Raw genomic sequence first — 21,611 nt, forward strand, 5'->3', positions numbered from 1 at the left:
AGTATGAGTACATCTCTGTGTCTCCATAAAACATATGGAGACAACGAACAGTATTCAAGAACAAAAGTCCATAAAACAATACAAAATAGGAGCAGAGCATATGTACGGACCTCAAAAACATCAGAGGTGGGTTCAGCTAGGTGCCATGGAGGAGTGAGCATCCCCTGCCAACCGGTCACACCCGCCATGTGCTCCTTATCATGATCGGGAAATAAAGCAAAAAATCCGTGGTCAATTTAGTGTACAAATAATGGACTAACATTTAGTATGAAAAAGTCAGTCAGCATATTTGACTCAATGATAAATTGTATTTGCTGACAAGGTCATTGTATCAACCATAGAACTTACGAAATGATGATTTTAAACGATACTGTTGATACTGTTGATATTCTTGTTTTATCAACTTGTTTGATAAAATTGTTGTTTGTCAATAATTTACCTCGATTTAGAAATTGTTAATACGTAGCGCATGCTTTTGCGTATCGAAACAACTGAGATATATGATGAAGGTATATTACTGCCTAATTAACGGAAGTTGACGATAGAAAAGTTAAAATCATTACGTTTATCATAGATCTTGGTTGTTAGATTACCATTAACGTCTTTTGAAGTAAAATATCCAAATATGAAACAGCTGTGTCAAACTCATCTTAAATCTTGAAAATTAAAGAACATTACTATGGTGTCCAGATAGGGCCATTTGCCAAAGCTCAAAATCGCGTTTAGAAAAACACGCTGACACACTAACACACAACACGCTGTCACACAAACACATTGTCAAGTTCGCACAACACACGACGTCGTGCTAACACACAACAAGCTACATACAACTCGCGACGAAGTATTGCCTGAAAGCGTGTTAGCGCGTTATATGTTATCGCTAGGGCGTGTTGTTGCGAACTTGTTGTGTTAACGTGACAGCTTGTTGTGTGTTAGCGCGATGTTGAGCTCAAATTCTGCAAATGGCCCTCTCCGGACTACGGAAGCGTAAATGGCTCTACACTTGTTATAACTTTGTATATTGTCATATATTTTATCGACTTATCAACATGTAAAGTGTTATACCTCCTTATTTATGCACATATTTTAAATGTTATTAAGATTTCTTAATATAATTGAAGGCAACTCCTTTTGTTCAATAGACTTTATTGCTTTAAGTTTTATCGACTGAAATAATATATTGATTTTCAGATATTGATCGGAACAAGATATTTAATCATATCGATATAGTATCGTTGATATGATGAAATAAAGATATAGATATATCGATTTTCATTTATAAATATTTGTGATAAAGAAGTCAGAATACAGCGTTTTTGAATTATTTTGGCGGGGTTGGGAATTCCAATGAACCTTCACTTTACTCGGGATTCAGTGAAAGCTTATGTATCATGTACGATTAAAGGCTGAATCAAATGAAAAAGTATATACTCCAGTATTAAAAAAGGGAGATGAAGACACATTAAAAGTTATAGATCCATAGTGGACTATTGCACCGATCACCACTTTTGATGATGGGGAGACAAGAGTATCTTTGTGCCCCTCATCCAGCTTTAAAAAAAACTGAGTGCAACAGAGATCCACTAATATGTCCCCAAATTTAAGAAAATTCTCACAGTTAGATTATTAAATCCTTGGGGTGTTTTGTTTGTTATATATTTATTTTGGCTGACACTACACTTTCCTCCTTTAAACTTTGTGACTAAACTTATACAGATTGGCTGAAATCACAAATTATTTTATATTATTTAGAGCATAAGAAGTAAGATCTGGTGTTTATATTTTTATGCAAGGGAGGGGGGTTCAAGACTGTTGAAGTTCGCATTCATGAGTCAAATCCTATGTATAACACAGAGTGGAACAACATCAAATACTTACAGAGTACATATATAATCAGTGTTACTTTTATAATACATAGTGTTACTTTCTACTTTCGCTTCTTTGGCGATTAACAATCCCCCACTGAACTCAAGAGATATAGCCAGTGAACAATGATAGAATCGCCCCCCTCTTCAGGGGTGGTTATGGGTACAATAACCCTCTATGACAATGGTAATAATCTAACTGTTGATGTCTCTCCATCTCCCTTTTTCAAATATTTTTGAATTTTGTTTCAGCCTATAATCGTACACAATAGCAAATACATGGTACATAAGATTCCCAAGTGAAGTGAAGATTAATTAGAATTCCCGCTCCCGCCAAGTTAATTCAAAAACACCTTTTTCTGACTTCTTCTCGAAAATATTCATATATCTATATAGATATAACTTCATATTTATTTCTTCATATCGACAATACTATATTGACATTATTAAATATTTTGTTTCGATCGATATTTTAAAATCAGTATAATATTTCAGTCAAAAAAGTTAAAGCAATAAAATCTATTGAACAAAAGAAGTTGCCTTTAATTATGTAAATAAAGCTCAATACAATTCAAAATATGTGCATAAATAAGGAGGTATAACACTTTAGATGTTGATATGTCGATAAAATATAAGACAATATACAAAGTTATAACAAAGCAAGTGTAGAGCCATTTACTCTTCCGTACCGGACAGCATACGTTATCTATCACAGTGGTGTCGCGACGTCGTGTTTTAAGTTATTTCACTTGTCCAATTTACCAGCTTTTATTACAGAGTTATCTAAATATTTAGCATAGATGTGTATATTTTTTCTCCTTTTCATACTATAGCCTTTAAGCTAGCTTTTGAGCTCCTAGGTTTCATTGATATGCCTAGATTCACACAGTTATTATGCACTTTTTTATCAGTCATATACATGATATTTTTACGATTGTTAAATGTTATCAAAGGAAATAAAAACAAAGCAAAATGAAACAGGCACACAAATACAGACCAAGATGATACATGTATATCGTGGGAGACCAAACATTTGGTGTTTCCAGAAGTCTGTTGATAGTAAACCTCACCTGTAAAACATGGCGGCCTCTATTACATCTATTTTATTACTATTTGTGACTTCTCTTATGAATGAGGGAACACGTTTTGTTTGTGGTATTGATGAAGGTGACTTTGATTATGATGCCCTTCCTGGAACGACACACGAATTCAAGATAGAAGTTAAAGCTGGAGAGGAGGACTGTTTTGCCCAGATGGTGGCGCTGGGAGCAGTGTTTCACGTGCAATATGAGGTACAATCACTCACATTAATATTACACTTGCATGAATGTTTTAAAAATAAAGACCATCAACTGAGAATAGACTTCAGTCAATTTTTTTTCTTCTGATGATCTTTAATTTTATTTAAAATGTGTTCTTGAATTTTATCCTTTTCTTTACCGTATATATGGTTTCAAAGAATATCGTATCACATTAAGATACAATATAAAATAAAATTTGCTACACAAAAACATATATTTCAAGCTGTATTTTGAGGCTTAATTAATTTTTAAGAGTTGTTGACCTTGATTGATGAGGGATAACCCGTATCAAAAAATTGCCTTACTAAAATATTTGTACAACATATATGGCTGCAAACGTTACTACATATAATTTTTAGAAATATGGTACTACAATGTACTTCCCGAATAAAGCTTTCAACATTTTTGCAGCGAACAAAACAGTTTTAAGGGTATTCTTAAGGGACTCCGACCCTCAGCCAGGAAGGAGAACTCTTTGATTTATAATTCAATTCAAAAAGTCTTTAAATGAAGCTTGAAAATTAAATATTTTCATGCAACAATTTTCATTATATGTCTCTCAATGTGCTTCAAGGTTCTTTGCAAAGCTCCATAAATCACTTCTAATTTCATATCATGTTAATAAACATTGGTATCTAAAAATGCTTTTTCAGGATAAAAAAATTCTACTTTTAATTAGACCTCTCTGAGAAGTTCAAAGAACCTTGAAGCCCATTGAGAGGCATATAATGAAAATTGTTGCATGAAAAGATTTAATTTTCAAGCTTCATTTCAAGACTGAATTAAATTATAAATTAAAGAGTTGTCCTTCCTGGCTGAGGGTCGGAGTCCCTTAATATTAAATCTTTCGGGGGAAATGTATGGGAGACAAGTAACAAAATCAGTAATTATAAAAACATTTTTAGGTTCTGAGGGGCGGAGACAGAACTATTCGAATGATAGCGATTGACCCGAGCTTAAAGACAATTCAGATCGAAGATCCCAAATCAGAGGGCTTCATCAGCTACAAGGCGACGATGGAGGGTAAGTCAGGGTGTGTCTGAGAAAACAAAGGAGTGGATCTAGGTTTACTTCAAAATGAAAGTAACACTTTCAGAGAAGAATACAGTAGTTACCATACTTGAAGAATACTTACCATTTATTTAATTTAACAAAATCAGTATATCTATTTCGGTTCTTATGAGGGAGGCCATTTTTGTTAATACCATCTGGTACATATTGCCAGCTGCTTTAATGACATATATGGAGTCAGCAAACAACATTTATGCTCAAAAGTTCATTTAACAATGCTAATCAGGATCGAGCAAACAGGAACATCTAAAACATCAAAGGAGGGATCAAGTGCCACGGAGGAGTAAGCATCACTTGCTGATATAAATTATACATGTAGTTGGTATTTGTTTTAATTAAGAAGTTTAATATTCAACATTATCCCAATTACCACATTGTTACAGGGTACCACCACGTCTGTATGGACAACACACACTCCAGGTTTTCGGGAAAGATCGTGTACATCTATATTGTAACTTATATAATGGAAGAATGGGCAAAATATATGGAAGAAATCCAGAGTATCAGCCTCACCGCACAAAACTTTTCCGTACGTACAAATCCTTTTGAGAGTTAACAGAATCTTTGAAGTATTTTTTTCGAAGTTTTATTCACTAAAAAAATAATATTCAGAACTGATCATCTATGCTTACTCCTCCATTAATGTACTACAATATTAAAATATTAGAATCAAAATTAACACAAATTTAACTCATCAAGGCATTTTGCTTGATATACCGTATATGCGGGTTTTTTTGTTTTTTTTTTTTCGCGTGTTGGAAATTTTGCGAAAAAGGGGTAGATAAGCACAACTTTTATTTTGCGTAAGTTATTTTTTACGATTGTAGATTTTGTGGTTTAAAATGGTAATGTCTTTATGTTACATTATAGCTGACAAAATTTCTGCTTTATATTTTGCAAATTAAAAATGATTGCAAAAAAGCGAAAAATAGATCCTCGCGAAAAAAACGGATATACGGTTTATTAATTTTTTTTAATCATTCTAAAAGTCATCTCTAAACATATAATTGTCTACGACAAAATTAATAAAACTGGAAATTTCACTTCAGAGAACACTGACTGATGTGCAGACCTCAATAGACATTGTCAGGTTCCACCAATCAGAAAGCCGTATGCACGTGGTGCGGGACTGGTATTTAGCAATAGGAAATAACAAACACATCATGTACTGGTCCATATTCCAGATCAGCGTCATCATCATGACGTCAGTATTTCAGATTTTCTGTCTCCGGAGATTATTCCGCACTACAGCAGTGACACCGTCACAAAAACCTAGAGCCTAGCGATCCTTCAATTGGTGAAGCAATTGACTTTACATGTAACTTGCCTTAAAGCCATCATGCATGGTTAAAAACGTATCGTGGTTAATACGTATATATATGAGATGGTATCTACACTATTTCCTTTCTCGTAGATTGGCTACAACTTTTGCATACTGATCTAGGGGGCCTGGTGGGTATATCAATAACTACGCAACGGGCATTTTTGCCAAAGTAAAGTATTTGTTAAACACAAAAAGATGAAAGAAAAATAAGGGCGAAATGTACAGAAGAAATGGATAAATAAATGTTATTGTTGATGGAGTTGGGAAAACTCATACAATATATCCTTCCGAGAAAAGAAATAGTCCTGACATGTACCGTCTCGCATGTATTCGTACGATACTTAATAACCACGTTTTCAGTTCTAGCCAAGTCAGTCTTGATACTAATGTACTGTTCTCAAAGCATTTCCCATTTTGGATGTAGAATGATAAGTGCAAAAAAGATACAGCGATAAAAAAATCTTTATTCATTCATATTTTATATAACCTGAAATAAATAAATGATTTGAAAAATATAAATAATTGTTTCTAACAACAAAGTTCTGCAAGGTGAAACATGCCCTGATCTATAATTGAGTTACTCTTTAACGGGAGTGGTCTGGTAAAATCGTGGACAGCTTGTCTAGGACCGCACATAAGCATAAATTAAAAATAATGTTTTGTCTATATTTTATGAAAAAAAAATTAAGATGCACTAAAATATAATGAATAAATATTTTCTAAAAATTTCAGCTTAGTGTGTCCATCATTTTTCAATAGAAACGCTTTCTCCGTGCAACGATTGTACGATTTTACCGTGCAACCCTCATAAATCCAGGATCGATAAAGGTATTTTCGAAAATAACGGTTTAATAAGGAACCCTTTAATTAAACAATCATATTTGATCATTGCAATTGTGTAACAAATTCAAAAAATCACATTCGTATTATGGATGTTCAAGAATTCATGTTCATGTTTTACATGAATATTATATCCTGTATGATAATGAGGACCTTAGATCAGAGGAGAGGCTTGGAGGTCAGTGTTTGCTCTGCTACAATTTTGTATTGTCTATGGACTTGAATAGCTTGAATACTGTTCGTCTAGAAAACTAGATTTTTTAAAACTGGCATTGACTAATTGTCAGAATGGATTAAATGTATCAGATATATGTTACAATCGCGTATTAATTGATAGACTGAGGGGAATCTGAAAACCATCTATCTTTATATATTCAATAATCTAGAAGTTAAAAAAATTAAATAGATTACATGATCAGTACGTATTGGTCCCTGCTGACAAAGCAGGTAACAATATTGTCTTCGTTTGATCATGAAAGACTCATTGTATAAAATATTTTAGAAGAACTTGGATTGAATTTTACAAGTGGTAATCCAACTTATGCTCATAATTCGATCCCTTTCTTAGGAAGAAATTCTTCAAAATCATATGACAATTTTGAATATTTTTAATATTCCAAACAACCAAAATGAGTTTGAATTACCATACATATACTAGTATTAGATTTCGACACTTCATAAAAATCCCTACAAACAAATATATTTAGCTGGTTCCAGTAAATTTTCAACCAAGTCTCTTTCTTTACCCCTCATTCAAATATTAACGGTAATGAAGGAGAAACTTCAAGAGTACTGTGCAACAATATATTCGAAAGGTGGTGTAAATCAGATGTGGATACTTTGAAATTCCAAGGGACTTTTGGGCCATCTGAAATCACAAGATTTTACCAAAATTAACAACATAAAACTTACGACTTTTCAACTTTATCCACAACCATGTCCCACGATAAATAAAATCCAGGTTTTTTGATATCGTTGACAGCTACTTTTCAATAAAAATGGAACTAGTAAATTTACCTACCTTGTCATTTGAAAAAAATTATTTAGTGAAAAACAGTCTGAATGTACACACAAATACTCTGAACTTGAGATAGAAAAAGATGCTTCAGCTTCTGATTAACAATATCTATCTGGTTTTCGGAGACCAAGACTTCCAACAATCCATTAGAATTCTCATGGGTACCGATTGCGCCCCGTTATTAGCAAATTTATATAATTATTTTTGTATTTGTATGAAGCAGAATTTGCCGTAAATCTTATAGATGATAAGAAGAAAACTCTTGCTGTGGTTTTCAGCTCGAATTTTGATATATCTACGACGTATTGTCAATTAACAATGGTTATTTCAATCTCATGCCGATACCATATATCCCAGTGAACTTGAGATAAAAGGTACCACAGAGTCTGACACATGTGTTTCATGTTTGGATATTTTTATTGAAAAGAAGTAAATAATAATCTAACATTCAAGCTCTATGATAAACGTAATGACTTCAACTTTTCTATCGTCAACTTCCCTTACTTATGCAGCAATATACCTTCATCACTTGCATACGGAGTTTATATATCTTAATGGATTCGATACGCAAGAGCATGCTCTACGTATGAGCAATTTCTAAAACGAGGTAAACTATTGACAGACAAGTTGATGAAACAAGAATTTTCAGCAGTCTCGTTTTAAGTTATCGTTTCGTTTTGTTGTCGATACAATGACCTTGTCAGCAAATACAATTTTTCATTGAGTCAAATGCTGACTGACTTTTTCACACTAATTGTTTGTCCATTATTTTTATACTGAATTGACGACGGATTTTTCCGTTATTTTTAGGGATGTCAAAATTGTCAATAACTGATATTCGAATATTCGATAGAAGTATTCGAATATACGAATATTCGATAAAAAAATACATCTTGCATTATTAAATATATGTATCTTCAGTTTTCTGTCAAGTAGTATAGGTTTTATGGCATTATTTTGGAATAAAAACACTCATGTAGAGTTCGGTAAATGCACTGCAATTATACTTTTTTTTTAAATTATTGAATAGTATATATCCAAAATGTAATGATTGTTTTTTGAAAATTCAAAGGATTCTTTAGGATGTCTTACTAAAGTCTACATCGATAACTCCTACAAACTTATATCTAGCAGAACAACTATCTCACGGTGAAATATTTAAAACAATTACTTTTTGCTAATTTTAATTTCCTGATAATGATTTTAATGATATTTTTCGTGTGTATACTGTAAAATTGTGTCCTTACAACAATGCTGATTATAAGTACTGGACACTATTATTAATTAAGTGAACAAATAAATCAATTACTACACTTTTGTTTGTAATCCAGAGGAGTGTTTTTTTTTTTTATTTTTTTGATTCAATTTCTAATAAAATTGCCAGGTTTTTTTTTCTCTTTTTAATGCTTGTATACTTAAAAAAGAATATTCGAATCATGAATTAATATTCGAATATCAATTTTCGAATGAATAATTCGATTATTCGATATTCGTTGACATCCCTAGTTATTTTCCGATCATGACAAGAAACACACGACGGGTGGGACCAGTCGACAGGGGATGCTCACTCTTCCATGGCACCTGATCCCACCTCTGATGTTTTGGAGGTCCGTGTTTGCGCTCTTCCTGTTTTGCTTTGTTTTATGAACTTTTGATTTTGAATACTGTTCGTTATCTCCATATTTCGTGTACACAAATATGATTAATATTAAATAAGTGTGAATTGTTCATAGGATATTTAGATTATTAATAATGTTTCAAATGATGCAATTTTCTTTTCGTTCTTTATGCATTTATTTATGTTGTAAAGTATTTTAATTCATACTGCAAAGTTCAATAATACTTGATACCTGTATAAGACAGCGTGTCTCGTTCACTGTTAATATCTTAAATCATTTTCATTACATATTTTTAAGTGTAAAAATGAAGACACTTACCTGAATTCTCGAAAACATCCTGTATCTGTGAAGGAAAAAATATAATAAAATACTTGGATAATTAAGAAAAGCCCTATTTAAACAAGATAAAAATACTGGAACTCGGTGAAGAGACTTTTTCTATATAAACTCTTCATCCATATCATTTGTTTTTCCATATTATTAATATAGAAAGTATATTAATAATAAAAAGTAAATTAAAGATGATGCACTGTTGCAACCACTAATGAAAAACGCTAAGTATTGAAATAATTATTTCAATAGTGGTTTAGAGTGCATTTCAAAACCAAACACAGGTTGCAACCACTATTGAAATAACATTCACTATTGATACAATAATTTCAATAGACGTTTTGAATTCATTTCGAAACCTAAACCAGGTTGCAACCGCTATTGAAATAAAGATTTCAATAGTGAGCGAAATACATGTAATGATTTCAATAGTCGCTGACACGTATTTGAATTCCAAAACCACATTGCAAGCCTTATTAAAAAGAACCCATTATTGAAAAAAATATAAAGACGACCTGTTCATTACGTTTTCTTACGTAATAATTAATCTGACATATATTTTGGATTTTCCAGAGCAAAACATGGACACTGCCATTATATTCATATGGGAGGCGGGGGGTATCATTTAGTGAGCTCATTGCTCACAGTACCTCTAGTTCTTTCTAAAATACTTTCTTTTCAATAAGGCTTACTATGTGGTTTTGGTATTGAAATAATTGCCAGCAACTATTGAAATCATTATTTCACTCACTATTGAAATCTTTATTTCAATATTAAACATTATTTCAATAGTGTTTGCAACCTGCTTTAGGTTTTGAAATGCATTCAAAATGTCTATTGAAATTATTCTTTCAAAAGTGAACGTTATTTCACTAGGGTATGCAGTGTTTCATCATTCAATCAATGTGCAAGTATATCAAATCTGTTTTGTTAATTTAAATACTTTTATTTTTAAATTATACCGTTGGCACATTTAATGTTTTATTTCTCATAGGCATTTTTAGAAAATTAGGCATCTACCTGGTAAGAATATTATCATATTATTTTTCCTTAGTCAGGTTTCTGTAAAATGTCGAGAAAAGGAATAGTTTAGTGTCTTAACAATGTTATTCAGTGTAAATCTGGTTCTTCAGATATGTTGCACACAACATCGATGTGTTTTGGTGTCCTTACAGATTTATTTAAACTCACCCCTTTTCCATATCTGTATCTATCTGAAAACTATACAGCGTGAAAAATTCTTCTTTATACTTAAAGACATATACTAGTATAAAAATTATATCTTAGATATAAGTTTTCACATACGCTTTCGTTTTCTTGGTAGAACTATTTTCTTATCAGCATCCAATATTATTTCAAAGAAAAAATATTGGAGGGGTCATTAATTTAAAAACGAGTTCTCAAATACCTTAAATTGGTGTCCATACCAAATTCAACTTACAGTTATCATTATTTTGTGGAACAGTCTTGAAATTATCGAAGAGTGCTTACATAGTGCATTGGCTATCTTTATAAAAAAAAACGGTTAAACATTTTTATGTTTGTTAATCTACATGTATTTACAAAATTTGTATATTTGAGGAATGAAATATCTTCATATTAATTATTTCAATTATACCCCTGCTTGAAAAGTGAGAGGGTATACTGTAATCGGTATGTCTGTCCGTCCGTCCGTCCGTCTAGCTGTACGTCCGTCCGTCCGTCTGTTACGCTTTAGGGTACCCATCTCTTATCCACAACTCCTCGTATACCACTAAGTGAAATTTAATGAAACTTTCACAGAATCTTTATTACATATTGCCATTGTGCACCTCTTATTTAACTTTTTGATCCGACACATATTTTTGGTTTCTTGGCCACAGCAAAGCATGGACTTTGTTATCAGTTATAACCGTATGGGAGGCGGGGGTATCATTTAGTGAGGTCATTGCTCAAGGTACCTCTAGTTTTTGACAAATATTTCTTAAGGAACCTCTTGAAGACACCAAACTCTTCTTGGTCAAATGCTGCTTACAGTGTTACTTTTTTCTAGGGCTTTAATTGGTACAAACTTAAAGAAAACGCAAACTCATAGAAAAAAGTAAAAGTTTATTCCTCCACACAGTCTGCCACATGTTTCATATTTGCGTGTTTTACTTTTGTTTTGAACATATTTTATTGCATAATTCATACAAAGGGATTGGTTACAAGTTCTTGCAACTGAGAAAAATCTCTCCCTGTGATATATACAATGATTATAATTATACTGATTGTCGAACGAATATTTTACAATTGTAGTGAAAATGTAAAGTTATACATATATGATATATATACAAAATATTTCAAAGACAGTTATTAAAGATTAAGATTTGATACAATGTAAATCTATAACTAGAGGTACTGTGAGCAGTGAGCTCACTAAATAATACCCCCGCCTCCCATATTGCAGATAAGAGATGGGTATCCCAAAGCGTAAACGGACGGGCGGACAGACAGACGGACGTACGGACGTATGTACAGACGGACGGACACATAACGATTACTATATACCCCCCCCCCCCGCTTTTCAAGCGGGGGGTATAACAATGCTTACGATAATATTATATGACAATAATGATAAGCATTATAAACATAATTACAAATAAAATTATCATGCACGTTATAAACAATCACAGTTATACGTCAATGGATAATTGACGTGATGAAACAGAAGAAGGAAAGGAGATCAAAATCTACCTGAATCTCGAAAGAACTTTTGGACAGAGTGACATATTTTATTAATTACATAAGTAGACAAGGAATAATTTCCAAATAATAAAAGATGGGAATTGACTATTGTTAAGTGATTATATTGTTTTACTTACTAATATAAAGATGATAAGGGCTAACTAAAACTGACAAACTTGTTTGGCCTTAGCTTCTCAGTCATCAACTTTTCTTATTTGTTAATGTAGTGTACGTGTAGCCCGTGTACGGTGTTTAGTGCGTATAGGTAGTTTACGTCTCCCTCTCACGTAAACAATGGCAATATTCTCCAAGAGTTTGTAGACTAAGTTTGCAACCATTTTTAAAATAAATCACTTTTTAATTTAACTTTACACTTGTGGCATCTAATAAGGGGACCAATGATGTAAACATGGTTGATCTTGTATATAAAATTGATGAACTGTGTAACAAATGGGGAAATCTAAACTTAGTACTAAAAATTTGAAGTAACCAATTTTTTATGAAGCAAAACATATCTCTTAAAGGTACTTGGACACAGATTTGAAGTTAATATTTTCTATATAATATTTCGACTTATGTATTTTAATACACAACAAGATTGCCACTTTTCCTAAGGATTAAGAATAAAGTTCAAATTTGTGAAAGTGCAAGGATGTGTCAATTAAACCCGACAAAAAAATTAAAGTTTTAATAAATTTTATATGAAATAAGATTTTTAATTAAATTTTGTATGAAATGCTATTAAAATATAAAATTCCTGATGTTATACAAGATAATATTAACTTCAAATCTGTGTCCACGTACCTTTAAGAGACATTAAAGAGTAGTCAGAAAATTAAACATTCTTTGGTCCTACATATTACACTTATAACAGTTAAATAAAACTTTTATCATTCTTTATGTTATGGGATTTAAGTAAAAAGAAAAATAGATATAGATTTATACACACAAAAGACATTCTAATATGATGCAAAACAAAGAAATATAAGCAACTCTCCAAAACATATAGAGATTTGAGAAACATGAAAACAAATACGTGGTTAGAGGCTTGTAAAAAGATGTCAGTTTCTCAATACTTATATATACATATATAAAATCACGAATTTAGTAAGAGAATTACAGGTGTTCTTTATGAATAAAGGTAATGGCACATCTATTGTCTATGTTTATTTTCACATACAAGTTATAATTCTTATACAGGAGTCATTTTGTTGCTGTTGTTGTTGTCAAAGTTCATCCTTTGAGCTATCAAGCAAAAAATTAACATATATCGAATTGAAAAGATAAAAGCATTAGTACAACCACTAGATGGCAGAGTCTTTATCCTTATCTATTTTATTGATAGTTAGATATAGATTTAGGAAATAAAGCGTACAAAAATATAATTCTTAAACTCGAATATAAGATTTTGTACTTGCACATATAGATATAGAAATGCTTGTTTTGAATGAATTATAGTGCACAAATTCAAAAAAGTTACATCTGTACATTGATTTAAGTTCTTAATTATTTTATTCTATGGTAATATTCTAACGTTATATGTACTATTTATGTCCAAGATCTGTGTGAAAAAACGCATGTCTCGATTACTGTTATTTAACGAATTATCATTACATTGTTTCTGGTGTAAAATGTTGTGAAGACAATTACCTGAATTTTTGAAAGCATCCTTCATCTGTGGATGGAAAAAGAAATAAAAAATTATTTAATTGAATATTTAAAAAAAAATAATAATAAAACTATTTTTACAAATTAAAATAACTCAATCTCAAAGTCCTACCGCATACTGTTAAGAACCCTTGAAATGTTTGGTCTAATTTTATTAAAATTTTATTTCATTAAAATTGAAACGCAAAATTATAGCTATTGACTGATTGTGATTATAACTGGTCAGGAGAGAAATGCAATGGAGTCTATGCAATACAGATTCTGAAACCGTCATACTGATTCACATGTATTTGGTTCCTATACCGAGCTAATTGATCTGTCTGATCACCATCTTTCCTTTCCTGAAAGGTCTTCGCCCCCGAAGACTAACCCAGACTCTTTCATGGCAGTTTTTCTTTCAGTCACTTTTTTGCACTTTTGAATCATCCTAAGCTTTAATCAAAATCTTTATGTTTATTTGCAAAAATATTGTAGAAGTCAAGCAGATTAAAAGTAAAAGATTTTTCAATATTGCTTTACAAATGTGCTATTATCTGCAAAATTAGAGATTAATTCAATAATAATTAAGCATTTTACAGGTCATTAAAATTCCGACTAAACTATTAGTCTGTTCCATGAGCCAAGGGCCAAATGTAATCAGTAAGGAGAGAAAATGCCTTGGATCAGACTTCAAGCAGAAATATGCATAAATATATTTCCATAATGAATTCTTATAAAAACAGTCGATTTTTTATCACATAATATAAAGGGTATTCATTTCAGAGCCAGGTATATTTTTGTTATCTAATTAACTTTTTACATATATATGTCTTCTACCTTTGTTATTCTTTGACGAGAAACATTATTGGAATATGGTGGACATCAGGTTTAGACACGAAATATGCTCAGACAAAAATATTAAAAAGCTATTGTTTTTCAGAACACTTACATATACTGGCGGCATTGGACGGTATATCTTTTTTAGGACAATCCTCCCCAATACATCTCCTCTTATCTATCATGCTCCTCTCCGAATCGTAGAACGGACATTCTCCTGAGTATTGAATTAAAAAGAAACAAAGGGTATATATTGTTCTTGTTTTTGTTTAACTATAGAAAATTTTAAACTCTGATGCCGTCAAACATTAAGTTTTAAAAATAGGATATTTTATAGGAATTAATAATCTGTCAGAAGATGCATTTTTAAATCAGTTAATATTGCTTTCAGTCAACAAAAGACCTGCATTTTTGTTTGTTAAAAAAATATATGTATACTAGTTGAAGAATCCACTATCAGTAAGATCTCCATACTGTTAGGTTACCTTATTCGTAGATTACTTGTGTATTGGGATTTTGCTGGGTTTTTTTACGAATAAAAGTAGATTTTGATTATGAACGATTATGTATATGTAAATTTTCCTATTGATTACTCATTCAAATGAATTTAACTGTTGGTTGCCAGATAAAAAAAAAACTTATTTCTACATGTAATTCGACAAATCTATAAAAAAAAAAAATTGCTACTCGACGTCTATATTAGTTCCTTTTTCTTTTCATTACCAGTCTGAGTAATTCTATCTTTTCGCTATCTGAATAAGTGACTTTTACATTTTTTAACTGTAAGTAATTTTACTGTTGGTTACCTGTGACTTCTACCGTTGTTTACTTGTACACGTAAAAAATGTTTGTGTATGGTTATCTGTGAGTAATTTTTATGTGTATACGTGACTATTGCTGTTGTTTACCTGCCGGGATGGTTACCGCCTTTATACACACCCGTCCATGTCTATTTTTGTCATCAATCAGACAGTGGGGGGTCTGACCTTCCTTACACCTATTTAGGAATTGGCCCTCGTAGAACTCTGATAATTTCAAATTCGGACAAGTCTTGTCAGGGGACAATGGTTCAAATCCAAAGCAAACCACTCCAAAGACTAAAACTAACGCCAGCGTCTTCATCTCTAAAATTGAGGAAATGCTTGATAAAACTTTAGTAGAACTGAAATCAGGGCCAAACAAAGAGGAAGAGAAAATGGAAAATTTCATTAATTACAAATAAATGCAATGTTTAATCTCCCTGATTACCGGTATTTAGACTTTCTGCATTTCTGTTTGAAAGCCATAAATTGTCTCCATATAAAGAATTTTGGCATTTGTTCCAACACAGTACAAAACTGAGTAAAGATTATTCAGTTTGTTATGGAACTGCTATTTTTTTATGTAAAGGTTACATGCCGAAAACTGTCCATTCTGTGAGAAGAAAGAACTATTGGAGGGCCGTTAGGCCCGACAATAGTTCTTTTTTCTCACAGAATGGACAGTTTGAGGCTTGTAAACTACTTAAAACATTTCATTCCATTGTGTTCAGAATGGACTCTCTTAGAAAAGTTTCTCTCTTGCAACGTCAATGAAGTAAACATCCTTTGTATTAAATTTGGCATTGTCTTCTTAGTAGACTGTCTCAGGTAAATTTGTTGATTTAAATACTGTGAATAGGATTCACTTCAATTGTTAACTTAGTGGACAGTTACAGGTGAGTTCCTTGGTTTTGTATAAAAAGCATGCACATCGAACACCACTTCTTAGTAAATGTCCCTGCGGTTAGGATGTCCTCTTCACATGGAGAAAGCGTGTTTTTAACACAAAACAAGTTTAAAGAAGTTGATGAACAACAAAACAACACGGATGGCATTCTCAGTGATATTTTGGATTTGGAAAGAGAACATCCAAAAAAACAACCGAATTTTGACCTCAAAGTAGATATTTTTTCGGATATTTCTGACGAGGAACTTGTTAAGGCCACCCAAGACATAGAAGGAAAAGAAAATATTGAAAGGTTTGCACGGCTCAATCAAGAAGATTTGGATAATTTGGTTAAGAAAGGTTTATCGAAGAAAACAGAGCAAAAGTCAAAGTGGGCAATGACTCTATTTACGAACTGGCAAAATGAACGAAAGCGTATGTTACCAAACCACGATACATTTATGTACCAGGATATTATGATAATGAGTGATGAGGAAATCAACAAAACAATGAGTTTCTTTGTAGCTGAAGTGAGGAATAAATCTGGAGAGGATTACAGACCCAATAGCTTGTATGAAATTGTGTGTGCAATTCAACACAAATTACGACATGAAGGTAGATTCATAAACTTTTTGGATGATGATAAATTTCACGATATGCGCAGTATTCTTGATTCAAAGATGAAAGAACTCTCTGGGCGAGGCATGGGGATAGAGCGGAAACGGGCAGAGATCATAACTGAGGCTCAAGAAGATGAAATGTGGTCCAAGGGAGTTTTAGGAAGAGATACACCTCAAAAACTCTTAGATACTCTACTGTTTCAACTAGGACTACATTTTGCACTACGAGCAGGACAGGAACACAGAAACTTGAGGGTTGGGACAAACAGTCAGATTTCTCTTTCCATGGATGCATCTGGACTGCGATATCTCGAATATAGAGAGGATGTCTCCAAAACAAATCGCGGTGGGCTCCAGCACAAAAATCTGCAACCTAAAGTTACCAGAGCATACCAGAACAAGAATGTTCCCGAGAGATATCCTGTGCTCACGTATGAAAAATATCTGCATTTAAGGCAAGTATATTGTTGTTAATTTCCACCAAAATATTGCTGTAACATATGTCTTAATTTAAAACACTTTAATCTATAATATGCAATTTTCTTTTAAAGGCCTGAAGCTGGTAAAACCAATGCTCTCTATTTGCGACCTCTGCGGTACCCCACAGATTCCACTTGGTACGCCGACTCCCCTGTTGGAGTACACACTCTTCAACAGACCGTCGCAAAACTGTGTAAAATAGCAGGATTTACTGGCCACTACACAAACCATAGCCTCAGAGCAACCGCCGCAACACGCCTTTACGATGCTGGCATTGATGAGCAGCTAATAACCGAGAAAACTGGACACCGCTTGACATCTGTTAGATCGTATAAAAGAACAAATGAAGAACAACAGCAAAGAGTGAGCAAAATCATTCACGGTGAAAATCAGTGTGATGTAGCTATCAAGAAAGCCAAAACCGCAGCCGAAAGTGATTCTAATGTGTGTGCACCAGCTGGTGCTAGTGAAATTGAAATTTCGTCTGGAAGTGTATTTTTCAAATTTAAATTCTAAAGTTGGAATAATTATTACAATGTGTGTAATTCGTTGTTCATGAATAGCATGTATATCTTTTGTGTTGGATTTGTTGTTATTTTTTCTTAGTGCTTACCTGTAACTGTCCAATAAGTTGTAAAAAAGTGTCCACTATTTTTAATAGTGGACAGTTTTTCCAACTTATTGGACAGTTACAGGTAACTTATTGGATTGTTTTTGTTATTTCAAGGATAAGAAGGTATTAAAAAACAAAAGATGATGTCATAACAATGTTTTAATTTGTGTTAGAGATTAATATCCTTTTTTTCCAGCATGCTATTAGTTAATTGTATACATTTTCTTATAGGATGATTTTCTGTGCTTTTTAGGTGTATCAAAATATATCAACAATCTTGCAACAAAATATTTAAATAAAAAATGCAAAATCATCTAAAAGGAAAACGTTTTTGGACATATCTATAGGAATGACAGGTTGGGACTCTACCGACAAAAGTACTAGTACACCAATAACAAAATTACACCCAAGAAAGCTTCAAAATATTAAAAAACATAAAAGTTTTACAGACTATAAAAACAAAATACTTTTAGATATACACAACAGTATCTAAATATAGAATAAACAGTTTTTCCTAACCCTCATGTATCCTATTACCACTGATATGTTTTGAGCGTAAATAATATACAATATCAATATCTAAAAGACCATCAAATAATTTAAAACATTGTTATGACATCATCTTTTGTTTTTTTAATACCTTCTTATCCTTGAAATAACAAAAACAATCCAATAAGTTACCTGTAACTGTCCAATAAGTTGGAAAAACTGTCCACTATTAAAAATAGTGGACACTTTTTTACAACTTATTGGACAGTTACAGGTAAGCACTAAGAAAAAATAACAACAAATCCAACACAAAAGATATACATGTTATTCATGAACAACGAATTACACACATTGTAATAATTATTCCAACTTTAGAATTTAAATTTGAAAAATACACTTCCAGACGAAATTTCAATTTCACTAGCACCAGCTGGTGCACACACATTAGAATCACTTTCGGCTGCGGTTTTGGCTTTCTTGATAGCTACATCACACTGATTTTCACCGTGAATGATTTTGCTCACTCTTTGCTGTTGTTCTTCATTTGTTCTTTTATACGATCTAACAGATGTCAAGCGGTGTCCAGTTTTCTCGGTTATTAGCTGCTCATCAATGCCAGCATCGTAAAGGCGTGTTGCGGCGGTTGCTCTGAGGCTATGGTTTGTGTAGTGGCCAGTAAATCCTGCTATTTTACACAGTTTTGCGACGGTCTGTTGAAGAGTGTGTACTCCAACAGGGGAGTCGGCGTACCAAGTGGAATCTGTGGGGTACCGCAGAGGTCGCAAATAGAGAGCATTGGTTTTACCAGCTTCAGGCCTTTAAAAGAAAATTGCATATTATAGATTAAAGTGTTTTAAATTAAGACATATGTTACAGCAATATTTTGGTGGAAATTAACAACAATATACTTGCCTTAAATGCAGATATTTTTCATACGTGAGCACAGGATATCTCTCGGGAACATTCTTGTTCTGGTATGCTCTGGTAACTTTAGGTTGCAGATTTTTGTGCTGGAGCCCACCGCGATTTGTTTTGGAGACATCCTCTCTATATTCGAGATATCGCAGTCCAGATGCATCCATGGAAAGAGAAATCTGACTGTTTGTCCCAACCCTCAAGTTTCTGTGTTCCTGTCCTGCTCGTAGTGCAAAATGTAGTCCTAGTTGAAACAGTAGAGTATCTAAGAGTTTTTGAGGTGTATCTCTTCCTAAAACTCCCTTGGACCACATTTCATCTTCTTGAGCCTCAGTTATGATCTCTGCCCGTTTCCGCTCTATCCCCATGCCTCGCCCAGAGAGTTCTTTCATCTTTGAATCAAGAATACTGCGCATATCGTGAAATTTATCATCATCCAAAAAGTTTATGAATCTACCTTCATGTCGTAATTTGTGTTGAATTGCACACACAATTTCATACAAGCTATTGGGTCTGTAATCCTCTCCAGATTTATTCCTCACTTCAGCTACAAAGAAACTCATTGTTTTGTTGATTTCCTCATCACTCATTATCATAATATCCTGGTACATAAATGTATCGTGGTTTGGTAACATACGCTTTCGTTCATTTTGCCAGTTCGTAAATAGAGTCATTGCCCACTTTGACTTTTGCTCTGTTTTCTTCGATAAACCTTTCTTAACCAAATTATCCAAATCTTCTTGATTGAGCCGTGCAAACCTTTCAATATTTTCTTTTCCTTCTATGTCTTGGGTGGCCTTAACAAGTTCCTCGTCAGAAATATCCGAAAAAATATCTACTTTGAGGTCAAAATTCGGTTGTTTTTTTGGATGTTCTCTTTCCAAATCCAAAATATCACTGAGAATGCCATCCGTGTTGTTTTGTTGTTCATCAACTTCTCTAAACTTGTTTTGTGTTAAAAACACGCTTTCTCCATGTGAAGAGGACATCCTAACCGCAGGGACATTTACTAAGAAGTGGTGTTCGATGTGCATGCTTTTTATACAAAACCAAGGAACTCACCTGTAACTGTCCACTAAGTTAACAATTGAAGTGAATCCTATTCACAGTATTTAAATCAACAAATTTACCTGAGACAGTCTACTAAGAAGACAATGCCAAATTTAATACAAAGGATGTTTACTTCATTGACGTTGCAAGAGAGAAACTTTTCTAAGAGAGTCCATTCTGAACACAATGGAATGAAATGTTTTAAGTAGGTTACAAGCCTCAAACTGTCCATTCTGTGAGAAAAAAGAACTATTGTCGGGCCTAACGGCCCTCCAATAGTTCTTTCTTCTCACAGAATGGACAGTTTTCGGCATGTAACCTTTACATAGAGAAATCTTTCTGTAAAAGAAATTATTTTAGAGAGGAGTAACTTGTTTTAACAATTATTGTCTAGGGAAAAATCAGACAAAACGGTTTACAGGTTTCACATATAGTAAACTGGGGACTGCATTCAAATGCACCTTCTAGATAAGGAGTATATTTAAACGAGCATATAGATAATTTTAAGAAGCACTTTAAAGTCTGGGTGCAGGTATTCATAACCATGTTGACATATCTGTTTATGTTAGTCTCGAGTACATTATCTCTCTATGGAATGAAACAAAAATTAAATCATAATTTACATCAGAATCCTTGTTATGGGGGAAGTGTCAAATTATTTGGGGCAAATACTCGTAAAGTGTTTCACTCAAAAGAGACATAGATATGAATATAAAATTATTAGTTTGTTAGAGGTCAAGACATGAAAGAATGCAAATTTTACTTACACTAATATACGAGTAATATATTATCATTAAAAGCAACTGTTTGTATTTTTCTTTGTACTTACTGTGAAGAAAAAAAATACTCCACAAAGTATAAGAATTCAGACAGGAATTTAAAAAAAGACCGATCAATATTTAAAAGAATTTCAAGGACTAGAGTTCTTGTCTATCTTATTCAAATGATTTATTAAGAAACATGCTTAGACATATACTGAGAGTCGAATTTGAAAAATATATGTATGTATATATCTGTTCGGAAGAAAGGTTTTTTTTTCCTTAAAGATTAGTCAGCAAGTCACAAATTGTATTCAACAGCATTTAATGTATGTACAGAATAAAAATGAATTGAACTCATCAGGCGATTAAAAATTAATTCTATATTATTTTCAGCTGAAGGAAATGCATGAATGGATTGCAAATAAAATAGGATGAGCAT

The 21,611-nt window shown here is 32.7% G+C and overlaps 2 protein-coding genes across 2 annotated transcripts; one reads left to right on the forward strand and one right to left on the reverse strand.

The window, feature by feature from the left end:
* Window positions 1-2,886: 2,886 nt before the first annotated feature.
* Window positions 2,887-5,813, forward strand: LOC134249725 (transmembrane emp24 domain-containing protein 5-like). Its single transcript, XM_062732073.1, has 4 exons — window positions 2,887-3,157; window positions 4,072-4,189; window positions 4,621-4,766; window positions 5,287-5,813. The coding sequence occupies exons 1-4, from the start codon at window positions 2,945-2,947 to the stop codon at window positions 5,518-5,520; spliced, it is 711 nt and encodes a 236-aa protein (XP_062588057.1). The 5' UTR covers window positions 2,887-2,944; the 3' UTR covers window positions 5,521-5,813.
* A 1,236-nt stretch (window positions 5,814-7,049) lies between these two features.
* Window positions 7,050-21,285, reverse strand: LOC134249726 (uncharacterized). Its single transcript, XM_062732074.1, has 6 exons — window positions 21,241-21,285; window positions 15,467-15,682; window positions 14,671-14,775; window positions 13,725-13,749; window positions 9,357-9,381; window positions 7,050-7,269 (listed from the first exon to the last, which is right to left on the reverse strand). Exons 2-6 carry the CDS (start codon window positions 15,678-15,680, stop codon window positions 7,162-7,164), a joined length of 477 nt encoding a protein of 158 aa, XP_062588058.1. The 5' UTR covers window positions 15,681-15,682; window positions 21,241-21,285; the 3' UTR covers window positions 7,050-7,161.
* Window positions 21,286-21,611: the final 326 nt, after the last annotated feature.

Source organism: Saccostrea cucullata, unplaced genomic scaffold, assembly GCF_032062105.1.
Source record: "Saccostrea cucullata isolate Sc308-1 unplaced genomic scaffold, CSIRO_AGI_Scuc_v1 ctg305, whole genome shotgun sequence".
NCBI lineage: Eukaryota > Metazoa > Mollusca > Bivalvia > Ostreida > Ostreidae > Saccostrea > Saccostrea cuccullata.

What these genes read in the sequence shown, in the direction of transcription:
- LOC134249725 (XM_062732073.1), top strand. Translation starts at nt 2,945, where the DNA reads ATGGCGGCCTCTATTACATCTATTTTATTACTATTTGTGACTTCTCTT. An exon ending in TGTTTCACGTGCAATATGAG is followed by an intron (nt 3,158 to 4,071) that starts GTACAATCACTC and finishes AAACATTTTTAG; the next exon opens with GTTCTGAGGGGCGGAGACAG. An exon ending in CTACAAGGCGACGATGGAGG is followed by an intron (nt 4,190 to 4,620) that starts GTAAGTCAGGGT and finishes ACATTGTTACAG; the next exon opens with GGTACCACCACGTCTGTATG.
- LOC134249726 (XM_062732074.1), bottom strand. Translation starts at nt 15,680, where the DNA reads ATGAAGACGCTGGCGTTAGTTTTAGTCTTTGGAGTGGTTTGCTTTGGA. An exon ending in GGCGGTAACCATCCCGGCAG is followed by an intron (nt 14,776 to 15,466) that starts GTAAACAACAGC and finishes TTCAATACTCAG; the next exon opens with GAGAATGTCCGTTCTACGAT. An exon ending in GTCCAATGCCGCCAGTATAT is followed by an intron (nt 13,750 to 14,670) that starts GTAAGTGTTCTG and finishes TTCCATCCACAG; the next exon opens with ATGAAGGATGCTTTCAAAAA.